Source organism: Myotis yumanensis, unplaced genomic scaffold, assembly GCF_028538775.1.
Source record: "Myotis yumanensis isolate MYYU_CA2020_CCGP unplaced genomic scaffold, mMyoYum1.0.hap1 SCAF_5, whole genome shotgun sequence".
Classification (NCBI taxonomy): domain Eukaryota; kingdom Metazoa; phylum Chordata; class Mammalia; order Chiroptera; family Vespertilionidae; genus Myotis; species Myotis yumanensis.
The window spans coordinates 8,598,127-8,618,476 of NW_027223756.1; the positions used below are offsets into that span (position 1 = coordinate 8,598,127).

The 20,350-nt window shown below is 46.7% G+C and overlaps 1 protein-coding gene across 10 annotated transcripts in view; it reads right to left on the bottom strand.

Moving 5' to 3' along the window:
• TENM2 (teneurin transmembrane protein 2) overlaps positions 1 to 20,350 on the bottom strand; it is a 1,191,402-nt gene that overhangs the window by 172,541 nt on the left and 998,511 nt on the right. For all 10 annotated transcript variants that reach the window (XM_070414454.1, XM_070414453.1, XM_070414452.1 and 7 more), the window contains one exon: positions 13,397 to 13,519. In XM_070414454.1, the coding sequence (XP_070270555.1) occupies positions 13,397 to 13,519 (123 nt within the window). The remainder of the gene's footprint in view (positions 1 to 13,396; positions 13,520 to 20,350) is intronic.

The window sequence follows — 20,350 nt, forward strand, 5'->3', positions numbered from 1 at the left end:
AAAATATATTTTATTGATTTTTTACAGAGAGGAAGGGAGAGAGATAGAGAGTTAGAAACATCGATGAGAGAGAAACATCGATCAGCTGCCTCCTGATCACACAACCAACGTACATGCCCTTGACCGGAATCGAACCTGGGACCATTCAGTCCGCAGGCCGACGCTCTATCCACTGAGCCAAACCGGTTTCGGCACTCCAACATTTTTATAAATTAAAAAAAGAAGTAACAGTAAATAAAAATAAGTCCAAAGGAAATAAAATAACTCAGTAGAAAAGGGGGATTTGATCTCAGGCTGACCTAATATTGGGAGCAATTCCTTCCGTGAGTGAGAGGGAGGGGCTTAAAGACTCTGCGGAAACCACACTGCTCTGGTGGTGACAGTGGAGCACCATCATTGCCCCATTCTTTGGAATCGCTTATAAGGAACTATCAGTTGCCCACACTCAGCATCTTTTATCACTTTAATCAGAGGAGCTTCAGGACTACCTATATCATCAGAAGATTTTTAAACCACCACTGCCTCCCACACTTCTGAGGAACCTAGTTTTATAAAGGTCATTTGTGGTTCCTTCCAATGAATTCTGAACTTGAAAAACAAAATAAGATTAATCTCCTACCTTCTTGAGAATGTCTAAACCAATGGAAACCAGACACAAAAAGAATCAAAGACATTTTTGTTTTGAGGGTCTTTTCATTTTTCAATGGTCAGTTTGATGGCCTTGTTGGTCTGGAAACTTCTTTTTTCCCCCCAATCTTTATTGTTGAAAGTATTACATAAGTCCCCATTGACCTCTTCCAGCCACCCCCCTCCCCACCCAGTCCCATTGTCTAATCCATGGGTTACGCATATATGCATAAACGTTCATTGGTTGATCTCTTCCCACACACCCTCCCCTGCCTTCCCTCTGAGGTTCGATCTGTTCCATGCTTCTATGTCTCTGGGTCTATTTTGATCACCAGTTTATTTTGTTCATTAGATTCCACATATGAGTGAGGTCATGTGATACTTCTCTTTCTCTGACTGGCTTATTTCCCTTAGCACAAGACTCCAGGTCAATGGGCAAAGGATTAGAAGTAAGCTCCCCTCTGCATTCCGGAAAGGAGGGACTGTTCTGAAAATATTTCTCTGTATGTGGCCACTACACATTGCGGAGGGTTTGGGTGGTCAGGAGACGGCATGGTTACTGGACCAGCATGGAAGGGAAATGAAGTTACGTCGCTGAGGAGACCTGGCTCTGTTCCTATCTCACAGCTCTCCCGAGACAGGACTCGGGAGTGACTTGGGCCAGTCTCTACATCTGTCAAATAAGACATGGATCTCTGGAGGTTTCCATATCTAAATTATAACTCCCCCACCCCCCAGAGTGACTTGAGGGTCTGAAGTTATTTCCCCCCCACTTTTCTTTAGCAAGAAAGGTGATGATTCATTTGTATGTAGCTCAATAGTGGATGAAATAAAAAGTCCACAGAGGCTTAAAATAAAGCAGGGGGGACACTGGTTTGGACCCTAAGAAGAAACTCTTGACCTCTAGAATAAAAAATAAGCTAGAGGACGGGCTCCTGAGAGAAGTTTGGAAGCTTCCATCATATAACATCGTTAAAAAGAAAAGAAACAACTAGGAGGTCCTGAGTGGTTCCGATGTTTAGGTGGGACTAGACGGCTTGTTCCTCAAGCATTTTGATGTTGGCTCACAGACATGGAATACTCGCCTGTAGGGGGAAGAGTGTTGTGTAATATGTAAGAGCAGAGACTGTGGGTTGACACTGTCTTGGTTCAAACCCCAGCTTTGATCCTTGGTAAATGTACCAATTCTCTCTGCCTCAGTTTCCTCATCTGTAGAGTTGGAACACTATTATTATTCATTTCCCAGGATTGCTATGAGGCTTTAGCAAGTCAGTCCACGGGAAGCTTTTAGAATAATTTTGGCAGCAAGTAAATACTAAATAAAAATTAGCTTTCATCATCATTATTATTATCTGTAAGGCTCTAAGCCTAAAGTGTATTCTTTATTTTCCTAATGACAAGTCCAGGGGAAAACACTTATTATCACCAGTCGATCAGAAGCTCTGATTATTATAAATTGGAAACTAATTTGTATGTAAAATGCTGCTTCAGATAGACCCCCTGCCTTTCCTCCAAATTAAGGCCTTTTGAGGGGAAGGGCTTTGTTAAAAAAAACCAGTGAGGAAGAAATGTATTAAAAAAGATCCCAGAGGAAGAACAGTTCAAGGGTGTTGGAGAGCGACCCAGAGTAACCCCAGGAATTATAGTGTGGCAATAAGTTAAAGAAATGGGTAAAGGGGGGACAAATGGTGGTGGAAGGAGATGACGTTGGGTGGTGAACATGCAATAACAATCTACAGATGATGTATTATACCACTGTAAACCTGAAACCTATATAATTTTATTAACCAATATCACCCCAATAAAGTCGATAAAAATAAAAAATTTTAAAGAAATTATTCATCCTTCAGCTTAATAAGAAGGGCTTTCCTTTATGTCTGCTGGGCTTTCGGGGTTGCTGGGATCATGACAGGATATGAAAAAGAAGCAGGAAGTCAGCATCCACGAGCCGATACTCTGCCACTGAAACCTCAGTGGAGTTTGAGAATGTCAGGTGTGCAGGGAGTGGCCTGGACAAGCCTCGGCGGTTTAGTTCTTAGGTCAGTGGGACCCGCTTCTTTTACGAGACCCTAACTTCAGGACACCGACTTCAGTAAGTTAGATGCCACCATCGCAGGCTGCCTTCTCAGGTGTCACACGTCCCCCTAGGGCAGTGGTTCTCAACCTTCTGGCCCTTTAAATACAGTTCCTCATGTTGTGACCCAACCATAAAATTATTTTCGTTGCTACTTCATAACTGTAATGTTGCTACTGTTATGAATCGTAATGTAAATATCTGATATGCAGGATGGTCTTAGGCGACCCCTGTGAAAGGGTCATTTGACCGCCAAAGGGGTCGCGACCCACAGGTTGAGAACCACTGCCCTAGGGTTTCAGGCGCTCCCCTTCTTCATGTCCCACCCACCAAAGGAGGCAGTGCCCCTGGGCAATGAAGTACAGGCATTGCAGCCAGGCAGAACTGGGTTGGAATCCTGACTCCGGTTCTTCCTGATGGATGACCTGCAGCAGTTTGCTTACCCTTTCTTGGCCTCCAGTCTTTATTTTACTTTATTTTTTTAATAAAATGGGAATGATAAGAGTGGCTATCTCACAGGGTGGGAGTAACAAACAGAAGTACACAAAGCAGGGCTTCGTACAGTTCCTAGACCACAATCATAGTAAAATAAATGCCAGCTAGCTGCATTGAATTAAATAAAAGAATGAAAAACTATATGTGAAAGCATTTGGCTTTCTTTACAGAGTAAAGGATTTTCTAAAAGACAAACACCGTGTGATCTATATGTCTGTATACATGTATATGTGTAGATATGTATACATGTTTGTCTATTTATCTGTATACTGAGAGAGAGGGGAGGGTATATTTATGAAATAGAACAAAATAACTATGGAATAAGCTTAAAATTAGAAATCATGTTTCCATTACTGATTTTTGGTGGGACCCTCTAAGAAGTGATTACTTGATTGATTTGCTTATTTTATTGAAAAACCTGCTTTATTGAGTAGCACTGAAATTAAGATGCAGTTCACCTTCACACTGAAGCTCTCTTTTCCTTTACAGCCCCACCCCCCACCCACACCAGAAAAGTAGGTTCTTCCCGAGTTTCCCTAGCTACACTTAACACTACCACAGCACCTGTTGTAGGTACTAGGATTGGTTTTGCATACCTTCCCAAGTCTCTCTTATTAGACACTACGCTCCCTGCAGTCAGGCTCACCTGTGAATTCACCTCCGGGTTCTCTGTGTTTTGCCCTAGCTACACATTATGGCTCTAGAAACGCTCGTTGAACCGAATCAAGTGTGCCTGCCCATCTGATGGGCATTTTCACCCAACCCCTGTGATTACTGGATGAAATGAGCGCCTTAAGGAAGACTCACTGTGCACAGTTGCAAGTAAACTGACTCAAAACACACACACACACACACACACACACACACAACTACCTTTTGAAAGTTCTATGGGAATATTTACCATTTAAATGAAACTTCCTTGTGGATCCTTTTGAAACATCATGAGTAAACTCTTAGTTATCTTTTGTGTAAAACCCTATATAATAAAATCCCAGCGACCATAATGGCGTAATGACCAAAACAACCACTCAACCAGTTGCTACGAGGTGCATTGACCACCTCTCAGTCTCTCCCCTCGGCCCGCAGGCTCCGATCATAGCCGGATGGCACATGGGGAACCAGGGTGGGTGGCAGCAGCGGGGCAGGACTGGGGACTGGCAAGCGGGTGGAAGATGTCCCTGATCCCAGGCTAGGCCTAGGGACCCTATCTGTGCACAATTTTGTGTGCTGTGCCTCTAGTAACCTTATAAAAACCAGAAAATAAACACTGATACAACGCTTTGTCTAATTTACAGACCTTATTCAAATTTCCCAATTGTTACACTAATATTCTTTATAGTAAAAGAGAAAAGACCTTTTCTATATATTTCTAAAAAATCTTTACAATGAGTTGTATAACCTCTGTAATTTTAAAAACAATGAAAAAAAAAATACCTATTTAGTAAATACTGCCTCAGAAGACATAAAAAAGGTATTTTTGCCAATTGCTGCCACCAGAGTGTCAGGAGCCATTTCAGTAACTGTCCCTGGAGGTCCAGCCCCTGGGCTGGTGTCCAGGAGTGAAGGTCTGGGCTGCCCCTAAGGTCACGGGCAGCAGCATAGGCCAGGCTACCACTCTCCCACAAACTGACCCACTCCTGAGCTGTGCCAGCTGTTCTAGGACCACAAACACGGCTGGTCCCTAACAGGCTGCCATTGAGGGACAGGAAGTGAAGTCCTGAGTTTTATACCTTTACCTCCAGGGAGGGCATCCTCCCACTGGGAATGTCTGAGACCTCAGAAGGCAGTGTGACACAGCCATGGTCAGCCCTGGGCTTGAATCCCAGTGCTGACAACTCTGAGCTGTGTGCCTTCAGGCTATTCACTGCCCTCTCTGAGTTTACCTGCTCATCTGTATAATGGGCTCCTTCTGAGGAGTAATTAGGGTAATAGATGTCGTACCTGACTTGTAGGTGCTGCTACATCTTTCTATTCTATTGCTGTGTTACCTAAAAACACTGTAACAACCCCAGATTTGGAGGATCAATTTGTGATGGTCTAATTTAAAATATAGGGTGCCTAGTATAGGCATAATTCACTACAGAGGGCCAAGGGGCAGGGTGGGCCTTAATGATACAGGCCATCATTTTCCAAAGCCGCCAAAATCAATATACAATGAATGGTCAATATGTCTGCAGACAGGGAGGGACTGTCATCTGAATTAAGGTGCTATGGCCCCAGAAAACAAAGTCACAAATTCATTCGTTCCAAACTTCAGGCATTGAAATGTATTCTGGCTGCTTTTTGGTAGGTACTACCTCTGTGCAGCCTGTGTTAGTGAAAAATAGCCAGACTTCATTTACTTAGCAATGATTCATGAATGTCCAAAGCAATGTTAGGTGGGTCATTCATTCATTCATTCATTCATACTTTCATGCAACAAATATTAGTTGAGCATCTATGACAGTGCAAGGTAATCTTTGGTCAACATCAACATTGGGGTCTATGTCACATTCCCATCATCTTTCATCCAGGCAGCCTGCAGCTCAGAGTCCCATGGATTCAGGCTGGGCTTGACTTGGCAGCCTCAGGAGAGGAGGAACTAGGCAGCTACTCTGTGAAAGTCTGGCCGCCCTCCTTGGGTTGTGAGCAAGCAGGACGCAGGCCAGCCCACACCTCCCGGAGCTGTGGCTTCTGCGGCAAACTTTTCTGTCTGTCTGTGAGCTCAAAGTGACAAGTGGAGATGATGATCATTTGGCCCTAAGAAGCAGATGCTTCACACACGATCGTTCTGGCTGGTTCATCTCCAGCTTAAAGATGAGATTTCTGGGTTTTTAGGAGCAAACACTCTAATGATCAATTTCACAGCAGAGCCCACCTCTCTCTATAGCTCCACGGAAGATTGCCCGTGTAAATGGGAAGCTATTGCCTATTTCAGAAACATGTACCTAAAATCCCAACCAGTTAAATAAGACTGATGCCGAGCAAATCGACAGCCTTCCATAGCCACATTAGGAGCTAATCATTTCAGGAAACGTTGCCATAATTCATTTATGGGAACAGCGAGACTATTCCCCAAACAAGAGATAACGGGAATGGCCTCCTCGTCATACCGGGGAAATGAAGCCTCATCTTCATACTTCCTGAACTTAACCGAACTCCGGAGGCACCTTGGCGTAAATCTGCCTTGCAGATTATTCTGCCTCACATATTTTTATCTATTGCAAATAAAGTTGAATTCAGAATATTGCTTCAGTCATTACACCTTGTTTCCATTTATTGGGGAATCAGGACAACCATCTGAGGGTTGTGTTTAACCAAGAGGTGGGCGGAAAGGTTCTCCTAAGGACATTAGCTCACTGCCCTGGATTCTAGCTTTTCTGTGGCCCCAGCAGCCCATCGGCCTCCACCCTGCCGCTGGGTGGCCATTCGTCATGGACAGATTTCCGTTCCAGTGTCACTGCTCCCGTGGTGGCAGTCACGGTATCCCACGGCAATAATGATTTTTACAAAATCCTTCAGTGCTTGGGGCGCTAAGCACTGAAGGATGTTATGAAAGTACGTAGCCTTTAGATCTTTAGAAACCTCAGTTTGTCACCTTAGGTAAAAATGGCCAACTCTTTGTCCCTGAGAGTGTTAACCAGTTAACTGCCATGAGATTTTGAATTTAATTAAAAAAGATTCACCACTTGTGTCTATAGATGCTGATGGCATACAGATGGTATCAATAGAGACTTATACATCTGGCTGTTTAGGTGGTCTTGCTTCTGCATTGCTCTGTAGTTCAGTTCACTCATATGACTTACAGCAGCTAACATTTATTGAAGGGTTACTATTTGCCACGTAATCTCCTGACACCTTTGTGATCCCTCCCCCATTTTTTTTTTCAGATGAGAGAACCACAGAAGCAAAGTGACCTGCTTCAGGTTACACGGCTCTTAAGTGGCAGAGCCAGGACTGACAGCCATGTCTGACCAATACCGAATCTCACCTATCTAACCACTCTGCTGACTGTATTCCAGGTCCTGGGCTGAGTACAAAGATACAACAAGGTGTGCATCCATGCAGAGAGCAGACACCAGCCCCTGCAGGTGCAAGGCAACCCCAAAAGAGAAGAGTACCAAGGCGAGCAAGGGCAACTGTGGTGGGGAGGGACCCGGCTCTCATTATTAATACCCACACCAAGTCACAAGGCTGCCGGGTATAGCACACACTATGCAACTTAGAACGAAGTTGCAGGTGACAATCGGAAGCTAAATCTAGCCACGTGACACACGTAAGCGGTACCCATCTGTGACAATGGTAGAACATGGCCTCCGAAGCGAGGGGAGCTGTGTCGGTGCATAGGCTATTGGTCTATTTTCCACTAGACTATTTTCCTGTAAAAGGCCACATGGTAAGTGTTTTTAGGCTTTGTGGGCCTCAATCTAGTCTCTGTTGCAACTACTTCACTGCATCATTGTGATACAAAAGCAGCCCCAGGCAAGGAGGGGACATGGCTGTGCTCCAATAAAACTTTATTTGCAAAAACAGGCAGCTGGTCAGATTTGGTCCACAAGATGCAATTTGCTGACCTCTCATAGAAAGGACACCTTACATTTAAAGTGAGCGATAGGTTTTCACTACTTGGGAACTTACTGAAGGACAGTAAGTCATCGTCGTAATGACTGGCTCCAACCTAAATGACCCCTCGCCCTTCTGGGGACTCACCGACTTTGAAAAAGCCTCATGCAGGGAAGTGATCATTTTGAAACCCTGAGCTGTGTTCACTGAGAGGCTGACAAGAGCCCGAGAAGGAATTACCAACCTCCCTGCTAATCTGGCTCCTAGTCCCGTGCACTAAGCCAACTAGTAAAAATCATTACGAAGTTTCTGCTGAAAGGGCAAGTGTAGAAAAACATGTTTCTAAACAGCATAACAGTCTTTGCCATTTTTCTTCCAACTTGCATACCATCTGGAAATTCTGATTTTTTTTCAAAGGGGAGGAAAGAAATGTGCTCCAGGCACAAATAAATGTTTACAGCTGAGTTATAAACTGAGAATGGCGGGGCTTAAAACAGGCTGGCAGCGATGGGACTCAGGCTGCAGCAAGACAAGGAACACCGTGGCAGGCCGGCCAGCATACTGGCCCTCCTGCTTCCCACAGACCTTGTCAAGCAAACGTCTGGGAAGAAGTCTTCATTTGGGTTCATTCTAATACTCAGAAGGTTAAAAAAAAAAAAAAAAGGATGATGCAGCATGATTGTTTATTATGATATGCTGAAGGCAGACTTTGCCTTTGGGAAATATAGCACGTTCCCTGGCCAGTGTAGCGCAATTAGCTGGGGTTCGTCCCACACACTGAAAGGTTGCCAGTTCAATTCCTGGTCAGGGCACATGCCCAGGTTGTGGTTTTGATCCCCGGTGCAAGGTGTGCAGGAGGCAGTTGATTAATGTTTGGTGCTCACATCGATGTTTCTCTCTCTCTCCCTCTCTCCCTTCCTCTCTTTCTAGAAATCAATAAAACTATCTCAAACAAACAAACAAACAAAAATACAGCCCCTCATAAGAAGTGGAAGCCTACAGAGACTTGCTCAATGCACCAGCTATAAGATGTCAATGACAACAACTAATATTCACGGATCTCTTATTAATTTCTGGATCCTACAGACCGTGCTTTACAAGAGTTGTCTCATTTCTGCTGGACAGCGTGCTCATGAGGGGGGACCGTTTCACAGATGAGGAATCAGAGGCTGAGGGAGGACATGACCTACTTAAATTCATGCAGCTGCCAAGTGACGAAGCTGATGTTTATATCCAGCTGCACCACGGCAGAGTCCTATATGAGAGAGGGCCTGTTTGTACAAAGTCATCAAGATTGTATTATACCCAACTCTACTCAAGAAGAGAAAACTCATATATTGGGAGTTTGGTCTCTTCTTCCTAGCCTCCTATAATTTGTGTCGTTCCAGGTAAGACCAAGAAAAGTAGAAATGGGTTTGCGAATGCCATAGAGCAGTCAGCAAACTTTTCCTGTAAAAGGCCACATGGTAAGTGTTTTTAGGCTTTGTGGGCCTCAATCTAGTCTCTGTTGCAACTACTTCACTGCATCATTGTGATACAAAAGCAGCCCCAGGCAAGGAGGGGACATGGCTGTGCTCCAATAAAACTTTATTTGCAAAAACAGGCAGCTGGTCAGATTTGGTCCACAAGATGCAATTTGCTGACCTCTCATAGAAAGGACACCTTACATTTAAAGTGAGCGATAGGTTTTCAGAATGATCCATGAAATCCTACTTGGGAACTTACTCTTTCTTAAGACCAATGAGCAAATTGGCTACCTATGATGTGCCCTATAAAAGCTCTTGTGCACGTTGCCACGGGGCCCAGCCAATCAAACTGGATTCCCTTATGCTATCTGACCAGGTCAGAACACTGTATTGAATCTTTGTTCTCAAGGCTTCTCTAATCCCAGCTCTATAGAAAACGTGCTCCAAGCTCTCGTAATGAAGACGTATGAGTTCATTCCTCTTAACACAGAAATACACACGAGATGGTGAGTGATTCTGGCAGTGCGTGGGCTCCCTCTTCTTGATCTGAAACCCAACAACCAACCCCATGAAGGTTTAATTGAAAGAGAGAACGGAGTGAAAATAAGCCATGAGCAACAACAGATGGAAATGGGAAGACAAAGGCCAAAGAACACACTCTCCTAACTAATTAATCAAGTGCTTTGTTTCCACTAACATATCAGAGTGTGTGGGCTGCGCTGTCTATTAGATTTCTTTCCAAATCTGAGAAATGTAAACACTCCTAAAGACCAGGTAATGAAATCTCTATCGACGTGCCATCGTAGATGGGACTCGCATGTCCGTGTTTTGCTTACATTTCAATTTGCTGCTGCTGGATCCTTACCCAGTAATTGCTTAATAAGATTAACCTCCCTGGCCATGCGTGGTGTTTTTGGTGAAAACATTAGCAGAGGGAAGGATTGTTGTACACCACCCAAAGTGGAGGGGGTGTTATTTAATTAACTTATTGCCAATAGTTCCTGATTGTCTCTTTGAAACACTGGAAAAGCAGTCCATTGGCATTGATTCAGGTGAGCTAAATGTATAGAATTGGGGAGTGGGAGTGAGGGGGGTCACTGTGGAAAGAAATTCAAACCTCAAGTCACTCTCTCTAAAAGAGCTAGCCGTGTGTGAAAAAAGGAAAACCTGTCTAATTGTTTTATTGTATCATTTTTAAAAAACATATATTTTAAATCCACACTGGAGGATATTTTTCTACTGATTTTTTTTTAGAGAGAGTGGAAGGGAGGGAAAGAGATATATAGAGAGAAACATCAATGTGAGGGAGACAAATTGATTGGTTGCCTCCCGCACATACCCCGACCAGGTTGGGATGGAGCCTGCAACTGAGGTCCATGCCCCAAACCTTTCAGTTCTCGGGTCGATGCTCTAACCACTGAGCAAAACTGGCTAGGGCCTGTCTAATCTTTTTATAAAACCAAACTTTACAGCGAGTTAAAGAAGGGATCTGATATCTTCAGTCATCAGAAGAGTACTGTTTCGGTATTCAAAAACAAGATGCTCAGAGTTTTACATCAACTGGAAGCAATTTTAAATTCTCACTCCTTTTCATAAGAGTCCTACTGACAAAATTTATTGGACAATGATTTGGCAACCATTTTCACCTGTCTCATATCTCATTTGGAAACAGCTGAACTGGTGATGATACACGAATTACACAACATTTTCAGAAGCCTATTGCATCTGAGGGGAAAAATTCTGGTCTTTCCATGGAAAGTGTTTCCTCATTGGTGACTTAGAGACACCACGCTCTCATGCAGGACTCACTCTCTGTGGGAGGTGCCTGCCTGAGCTGGTGGGGGAGGATCAGGCTTAATCACAAATGGGCGGAGTGGCTGATCTTAACTCACAGAAGTCAATGCCTATCAGGGGTCCCCTTTTGTGAAGGACAGTAAGTGAAAAGACTTTGTATATGATGTCAGAATGTATATACATTCAATAGACATTTCTGTGCCTGAGGATATGCTTATCCATTTTCGAATATGTATTCTGCATTCTTCACAAATGTGAAGGTAGATCCAAGGACACTCATGGGTAAAATACAAGAGAGACCCCCAAAGCCGGGTTTCTCAAGGAGCATCCTGGTTGCCATTTTGGACGGGAGGGGCCTGTCTTGTGTATTGCAGGATGTCCAATGGCATCTTAGCCTCTACCCAATGGATGCCAGTTGCACCTACTCTAACTGTGACTATCAAAAAAATGTCTTCAGCCCTAGCTGGTTTGGATCAATGGATAGAGCGTCAGACTGCTGACCGAAGGGTCCTGGGTTCAATTACGGTAAAGGGCATGTACCTCAGTTGCAGGCTCCTCCCTGGCCCCAGCGCCTGCAGGAGGCAACCAATTGATGTGTTTCTCTCACATTGATATTTCTGTCTTTCCCTCTCTCTAAAAATCAATGAAAAAAATATCCTCTGGTGAGGATTAAAAAAAAAAAAAAGGTCTTCAGACATGGCCAAGTGTCCCCTGGTGGGCAAAAATGAAAGCCAGTCTTAAAGAAACCAAAATTGCAGGTGATCTCAAGTCTTGGAGGTGAAGAGATGGAATCTGCGGCCAACACACGTAGCTTGGAGCTTTCTGGTCAGTGAAGGGAGGGCATGATCAGTCAAGGCCAAGTCTACTTTTCATCTTTAGGTGCCGTGTTAGTTACCTGATAATGGAAAGCATATAATTTCATCCTTGGACAAAACTTGTTCATGCTTACTTAAAGGTAATTTAGGGTTATGATTAGGACAGATGAGTAGAGCAGTTATTAAAGACTGGATAAGAAGACCAAAAGTCATACTCTAAGCATTAGGACAGCGTCAGGGAGAAAAATTCCAGCAACGTTAGCATCTTGGGATGCTGACGAACACACACCTGTAAGGGAGGATGAATTCTGGAATCTTCTCTGTGGAAAACGGCTGATTTAAGGAAAACTCCAGCAAGCTTGCCTACAGATTCCCAGGGCACAGACCTGAGTCCAGGTTTGTACCTGTCTACTTATTTGATGTGAGGCAAGTTTCTCAAACCTCCTGGGCCTCAGTTTCTCCGAGATAATCTCTCCTCCCTTTAGAACTGCTGAAGGTACGAAATGCTAAGCCTGGCACACAATAGGAGCCCAATAAATGTTAGTTCCATTCCCATCTTTGAAATGTCCCTGTGCGGTATTTTAAGAAACATGGGGGTGCACTGCCTACGTGTGCTGAGGCAGAGTGAGAATTTCTGTGTCTGGAGAAACCCTCCCGTCTGTGATTTCCTCCAGATTCAGCTAGTTGAATGATGCCACTGGCTGCTGGAGTCTTTTTTTCTTTTTTAAAGGTAGAAGCTTTTGAATAAAGTGCATTTGTAAGCGATCTGAGTTTGAATATAACAAATCCCCCGTTATAGTCCATTTCTACCTGTGTTGCACAGCACATTCCTTCTACTTTAGTTGCCAATAAAGGGCTACACAACTCAAAAAAAAAGAGAGAGAGAGAGAGAGAGAGAGAGAGAGAAAAGATGGTGCAAGAATAATAGTTTTAGTCTGTCCCACAGGTCCGTAGCTGCCCATGGATCTGTTTCCTCTTCTTCTTAGCTCCTGGCCAGCACCTTTCTTTCCCTGCAAGAATACCGTTGCCTGATTGCTTCAGTAAACATTCCCATTGTCCCCTTCACTGTTCATAGTAGAGAGGCTTGGCTCCCCAATTGTCAAAACTCCTCATTCTCCCCTAAAGCCCAGCTGCTCTGAGTCTGAGTCTATCTGCCAGGCTGTGCCTGTTGGGGCTTCCTCTCTGGGGAGGCACCTTTCTCCCCAGGAGAGGGCTCCCTCCGCTGGGCTTTCTGTACCAGGAAGGACTTTCTCCTGCTGCTGCCTGGCCGCTGCTCTGCCCAGGCCTTGGGATGCTTTCCAGGCGCTGCAGAGCCTGCCATGGCTGCAGATAGCACAGGTATGCACATTGTTCCAAGCAGGCACCCTGCCAGCTCCAGCGGCTGCAGCCAAACACAGCCAACAGACAGGAACAGCAAACAGCTCTGAACAGGGGCACCTCGGAAGGCGATGCTCCCTCCTCCCCCTCCTTCTCCTCCCCCTTTCTCTCATTTTGCATATCTTCCCAGATTTGGATTAACCAGCTGGTGGGAGCTCTGAGCGTTCCTGTGACCTCGAGAGGGCCAGCGGCAGCTGTAACCTCACCTTTGCCTCCAGATGGCATCGTTGCCACATCATCGGTTCCTGGTAAGCCGGTCCTGATCCCATTGTTAAAGGTGTGTCCATCTGCCGGCTGGAGTTGCCAGTTGAGTCCGAGCAGATGCATTGCTGCGGGAGAGACAAAGCCATGAGACTATGAACAGATAATTCAGCAATGCAAATGTCAAGGGGGAGGGCCAGGTGTCCTCTCCAAGCCTTGGCCTTTTAAGGAAGCTGCAGTTCAAAAGTAGCCTGCCCCAGGCCCAGGGAACAGCTAATACAGAAAGCACAGCTCTGGGTGTTAGGTCTCTGCTGCTGTTCACAGCCCCAGGTGGAGAGGTCCCCGTGGAGGCCAGCGGAGGGAGGAGAAAACAGCCCAGACCTCCCAAGTGGCACCACCGCAAAGGGGAGATGCCCCTTTGGAATCGCTGTGCAGGGCGCTGCTGGTCATACCCGGCTTTCCCACACTCTGGATGCAGCTGCTGTTAGACTGGGGGTCCAGGGGCTCTGACCAGGAGGTCCCTCAAAATGTCAGTTTCAAGACGAGGCTACTGAGATGGGACCAGCCCACCCCCAACTATTCCAAACTTTAAAAATATGGTTCCTGTCCACCTTATTCATAGTAAATGAATACTTTACAGCCCATCGTGGAAAAAGCTTGGGTGTGGTGGTGGCATGGGGCCCTTTTCTGAAAACATCACAATTCCTCTTCTCCCCTCCACCCTGCCCAAAACAAAACAAAACAAAACAACAACCCATACACTTGACCACTGTGAATGAGACAGGTCCCAGGCACAGCCTCTTCTCTTTGCTCAGGAGACAAGCACGTATGCACAAGTCCTGCTTTACTTCAATGTGTACCCCAAACCTCCAAATCCAGCTTCCTCTGGTCTTCCTTGTCCCTCTGTCTGTCCCATCTCCCCACTTCCCAGTTAGATTAGCAAACTCAATCCTCCCCGTGTACCCGCCCCCCCCACCCCCACCCCCATCTCTGTGGCTTCCAGGGGCTTTGTTTGACTGCCTCCGATTAAACAACCTGCGTTCTTTCCAAGCCCCTGCTCGGCTCAGAAATGCTTCATTTGCAAATCAATAAGAAGTTCATTTCCCTACACATTTCCCATTCAGACAATAATCGCGCCACGTCTGTCTGGCATTTCAACCTGGACACAGGCTGACGCTGTTGCTATGTGTCCAGCGCTGCGGGAGAGAAAGGGCCGGTGACAGGGATGATGCAGGGACGGGAGAAACAATTAACCGCAGGAAACACAATTAACAATGCTTAGGAAACTGTTCACACAGCAATTAATTCTGCAGGCCTGCCACCACTTCAAGTCGGGCTGCCTCCCATTAAGGTTAAAAACCTATCTTCCAACAATACAGATTGATGGCCGTAGATAAGGTGGCAAGGTGTCCCTGTATGTATAGCGGCTTCTTTCTCACCCGCGGTCCCCACGAGGAACCATGTGCTGTTTCAGACATTACTCTGAAGTGCAAGGCCCCTCTGCTGCAACCCTCTGGGACGATAAACACCAATAAGTGACATTTACTCACACTTTCCATCCAGGTAACACCTAATTTTACTCTGCAATGTATCCATTATACAGAGGTCACTACTTGAGGAGACCAGATCCTACTGCCTGGAGTCATGACATATTCTCATGGCATAGAGGCGAGGCAGTGGGAACGAATCATGGTTGCTTCTAGGTAATGACAGCTTCCGATTTGTAATTACAAGGCGAAGGGCACCAAAGAATTAGCTATTTTAAAATGGTTTTAAAAAAAATGTAATGATTGGGCTATCAGGGCTCGCCTCGAGCCAGCTCAGTGCGGCCCCAGAGCTGTGGTTCTGTGGAGGGTTTCTGTGCTTTGAGGCAGACACAGACAGGCATAGCTGGTGTACGGGGGCTCAGGCCTAACCAAGCGTTGCTTTTCACAGCTGTGAAAGGAAGAGGTGGCTCCACCAGGCGACGATGGCAACCTCCCAGGGCCCCCTCAGTATGAAAACTCTTGTCCAAACCGTTCCCCTCTGGCGGGACTCTGTCTTGCACACACTGCCATGCTCGCTCTGGGGGCACAGCGAGCGAAGGGCACCCCAACCCGCCTGCGCAGGAACAGGGCATTCTGGGGACTGTGCTGTTTTCAAAGACACCTGTCCTCCCTTTACATTTTGGGTTGCATAGCATCCCTCTCTCTCTTTAAAGTATTTTGAAAACAAGAAAACTATAGATGGGGTGAGAAGGGTTAGGGTCAGAGTACGCAAGTAACTTCTCAGACAACTCCCAGAAGCGCAAAGAAAAGATCAGCAAGTAAGATGGAGAAGCGAAATCTGCTGAGATCAGCTCTGTCCTCCCAGCAGAGGCACCACCACAAAAATGAGACTCAAGTTTGGGCATATTTCCTGTTGTTCCAGTGAATGTTAAGTAAATAAGTGAGAATTATAGTAGGGGTATAACCACCTGGTCTTGTTTCTTTTTGCGGGGAGGGCAGCAGGGTCTGAAATAGGCTTTTGTTTACACATTTTTTTTCTCAATCAGTTCTTCTTTCTCTTTCTTGAGTAAGACAACGGTGGGGATGGGCTGGCGTGTCCTCAGGATAAAACCCAGGGGAGCTATGAAGTGAATGAGTCTCCTGACTAATGAGAACTGTGTTTCTTACTCGGCTACTGATCTGCTCTGGGGCTGGGGCTGAGAACAACCCCCTTTGTAAAAGTTTCCCTTTACAGGTGGAATAATGGCTGCTCGGGGACAGTGGGGGTAAGCATCTGTCCCCTGGCAGGTCTAGCCAAGTGCCCTACACATGGAAGGCATCCCATAGTGTTTATCAGAACAGGTGATGCCCATGGGGAAGATGGAGGGGCTGGATTGTAGGCTGTCATCTACACTAATAAAAGAGAAACATGGTAATTAGCGTACGACCGCTACCCTTTTCATTGGCTAATCAGTGAGTATATGCAAATTAACTGTCAGCCAAGATGGCGGCCGGCAGCCAGGCAGCTGAAAGCTAACAGGAGGCTTGCTTCCTTCAGTGACAGAGGACTCCAACGTTCCCCGCCTGCCTTGCCTGCCTCTGAGCTTCAGTTGGAAACATTGTAACATTTATAGAAGATAAACAAAACCCCAGAAACCTCCTGTCAGCCAGCCGGGATCTCAGAGCTGGAGTCGAAACATTGTTTCGAATACAGAAAACAAAGGCCAGAAACCTGCTTTCAGCCGAGCCTCAGAGAGAAAGCCGGCTCTCAGCTCCTGTGACAGCCATAGAAGGTAAATAAATGCCAGAATAAAAAAAAAAGAAAAAAAGGAGAGGTTTGGAGCTCCAGTCGCCCGCCAGCCTGAAAACAGCCCTCAGCCCCTCACCCAGACTGGCCAGGCACCCCAGTGGGGACCCCCACCCTGAAGCAACAAGATGGCGGCTAATTTGCATACTGAAGGCAGGCGGCAGCAGGCAAGGCTGTCTGCGGTCTGGGACCTGAATCTGTGACCCTGCCGGGCGGGATCAGCGGAGCCGCGAGGCCTCCCAGCACCGGGATCAGCATGACAGGGGGCAGCACCCCAACCCCCTGATTGGCCCTGCTCTATGGGTGATAGAGGGCGGCGCCCCAATCCGCCCCCCCATGGGCCCTGCTCTACGTGAGACGGGGTAGAGCCATACCTCCCCATCGGCCCTGCCCTGAGTGTGACAGTGGCGGCGCCCCAACCCCCTGATCAGCCCTGTGTGTGACAGGGTTTGGCGCCCCAACTCCCCCCCCCCTACCCCCCGCCACGGGCCCTGTTCTGTATGTGACAGGGGGCAGTGCCCCAACTCCCCTATTGGCCCTACTCTGTGCGTGACAGGGGGGAGCTCCTCAACCCCCTGATCGGCCCTGCTCTGTGCATGACAGGGGGCGGCGCCCCAACTCCCCAATCGGCCCTGCTCTGAGCCCAACCAGGGGCTCTACCTAGGGATTGGGCCTGCCCTCTGCCACCCGGGAGCAGGCCTAAGCCAGCAGGTCGTTATCTCCTGAGGGGTCCCAGACTGCAAGAGGGCACAGGCCGGGCTGAGGGACCCCCTCTCCCGGCCGAGTGCACAAATTTTTGTGCACCGGGCCTCTAGTGTTCTTATAAATAAACCTAACACAGAGGTGGAAAGGATGGGATGAGATAGTGCTGGCAGCTATATGGATGAGTCTGCGAAGAGAAGCTATTTTGATTATTAGTATGTTAATACTGGTGGTCCGTCCTTGAAGCCCTTTTGTGGCCAGCACCAGAGGAGACTTCCTGTGGACATTATCTTAGGACTCATGGCTAACACTTGAGGGGCGAACTACCATAATCCCCCTTTCACTGGCCAGGAAACAGGCGCCTGTGAAATTTGATCACAGGGGCATTTTGGAATCCAAGGAGGGTTACAGTGGCAGGTGTCACAGTGGTTTGGTGACAAATTCCGGTTTGCAGTAGGGTCTCAGCAAACACGGTCTCTTTCTTGCAATTTAGGACAATCTCACTGTGATTGGTGAGTGACCACTTTCTGTACTCAGCACCCATTCCTGAAGGGGGTTCTATTTTCTCATCTTGTTGAACTCAGATGTGGGCCATGACCAGGTGGCACGTACTTTGCCCATCTCTTTTCTTTTTTTAAAAAATATATCTTTATTGATTTTTTTACAGAGAGGAAGAGAGAGGGATAGAGAGTTAGAAACATCGATGAGAGAGAAACATCGATCAGCTGCCTCCTGCACACCTCCCACTAGGAATATGCCCGCAACCAAGGTACATGCCCTTGACTGGAATCGAACCCGGGACCTTTCAGTCCGCAGGCCAACGCTCCATCCATGGAGCCAAAGCGGTTAGGGCATGCTCACCTCTTTTCCTCTTCCACACCGTCAGCCTGGGTCTTGAGTGACGGTAATGTGGCTCAGAGCCATGGCTGACTGGTGATAGAACACAGAATGAGTGAAGTGATAAGCTGCTACTGTTGCAAGCCACTGAGAGTGTGGGGTTCTTTGTTATAGCAGCACACCTGACACTATTTAGACCAGCGGTTCTCAACCTGTGGGTTGCGACCCCTTTGGGGGTCGAACGACCCTTTTACAGGGGTCACCTAAGACCATCGGAAAACACATATATAATTACATATTGTTTTGTGATTAATCACTATGCTTTAATTATGTTCAATTTGTAACAATGAAAATACATCTTGCATATCAGATATTTACATTACGATTCATAACAGTAGCAAAATTACAGTTATGAAGTAGCAAAGAAAATAATTTTATGGTTGGGGGTCACCACAACATGAGGAACTGTATTAAAGAAGATTGAGAACTACTGATCTAGACAGACACATTTGGTTTTAGGGAAAGTTAGAAATTCCATTTTCATACACCAGGTCGCTGTGCCTTCCTTGAAGTTGTTTATTTATAGCGTGAGGATTCTTTCCAAAACCCAGCCAGGAAGAGTTAGGACACATTGAGGGCCACTACTTTTGGTTTTATAAACAACAACAAAATAGCTCTTTAAACATGATGTCATGATATTTCCAATTGTGATCCACTCTCAGAATCCGATTTAGAAAGCTAAGGGGCCTCAGAGGAGCCAGAGTTACTGCTTCTTCACCTGAAGATTGTGGGCAAACAGTGACCTCATCAATTTGCATGCTACAGAACAAGACATCCTGGATGCAGCGGGTGGTCCCCTCTCCCACTCTCCCAGGTGCCCCAGCAGCTCACCCCAAAAGGTCTTGTTTGGACCATCTGAGGGTCAGAAGTGAAATGAGTTTGGGAGGCCCTCTCCCTAACGGTTCTCACGCCCGCCGGCAGCCAAAATGCACAATTTATCACGAAGTGACAGGCTCTACTCCAGTGGGACCCTCGGACAGAACAATGGGGCTCCGTGGGTCAGCAAGGACGGAACAGGGAAAGGCTCCCAGTGGAAGCTCGCGTAATCCAGGTGGCAGCTGGGAAGGCAGCCACAAAAAACACAAGAGGCAGCCAGACTCTGAGAGTTTCTCTCTGGCTAAGTAGAGAGGACTTCCATCGAGTGCTGAAAGCGAACCAAGGCAGGATGGACAGACCACAAACAGACCCCACACAGACCCTGCCTGCAGCAAGAATGAGACACAGGCTTACCTGGAGTTAGGGGATATTTTCTTATTGAAGTTGCTGTTTTTTTGTTTTGTTTTGTTTTTTTGTTGTTATTTTTATTTTGTGTGTGTGCCAGATGGGCTCTAAAAGACATACTCAGAAGAAACCCAAGCAAAAGGAAGGGAGAAGAGATGGTTACAGGTAACAAAATCCCCCAGCAACCACAGGATAGGAGATTATACGCCTTGGAGTGGCAGCTTGGAACAGGGGTGTCTGAAATAGTAATTAGTACGCGTGGGCCCCGCTGAGTGCCACTTAAGATCTCCCATGTTCATTGGCTGGCAGAGGATCAACCTGACAAAGGAGCCAATCAATACACCAGCCATGCTTCCCAGAGAGCTGCTCTGCCTCTGCTTATCACAGAGGGCAAACATGGGGGCCCCGGGTGCTCTGTGTCTGCTGGGGTGTCTTTAAAGATCAGGCTTGTCCATACATAACCCGAGGAAGAGACTGGGCTTTCCCCTTGAAAATGGAAGGTTAGCTAAGCAGGGTTTAGGGAGTGGGAAGGGGGAGCCATGCCTACTGAGTCCAGTGGCTCAGCGTCGTCAGACTCACAGGGGCCTCAGAGAGGAGGCCAAAGGCTCTTCGGAGACCAGGTAGGATGATGGGAAAGGTCAGGGCTGGGTCTCCCAGCTCCCGAGTCAGCCAATTTAGTCAACAATGACAGGCTCCCCTGGGAAATGTAGCCAATTCCAAAAGTGCCACTGCCTAGAGAAGAGAACCACCGTGGAGTAATCAGAGCTCAAGTGCAGGAGTGCTATCCCTCAACTTGCACAGGCCACCTGCAAACAGTGGCACTTCTGCCAACAGTCGTGAAAATTAACACATGCAAATGAACCTAC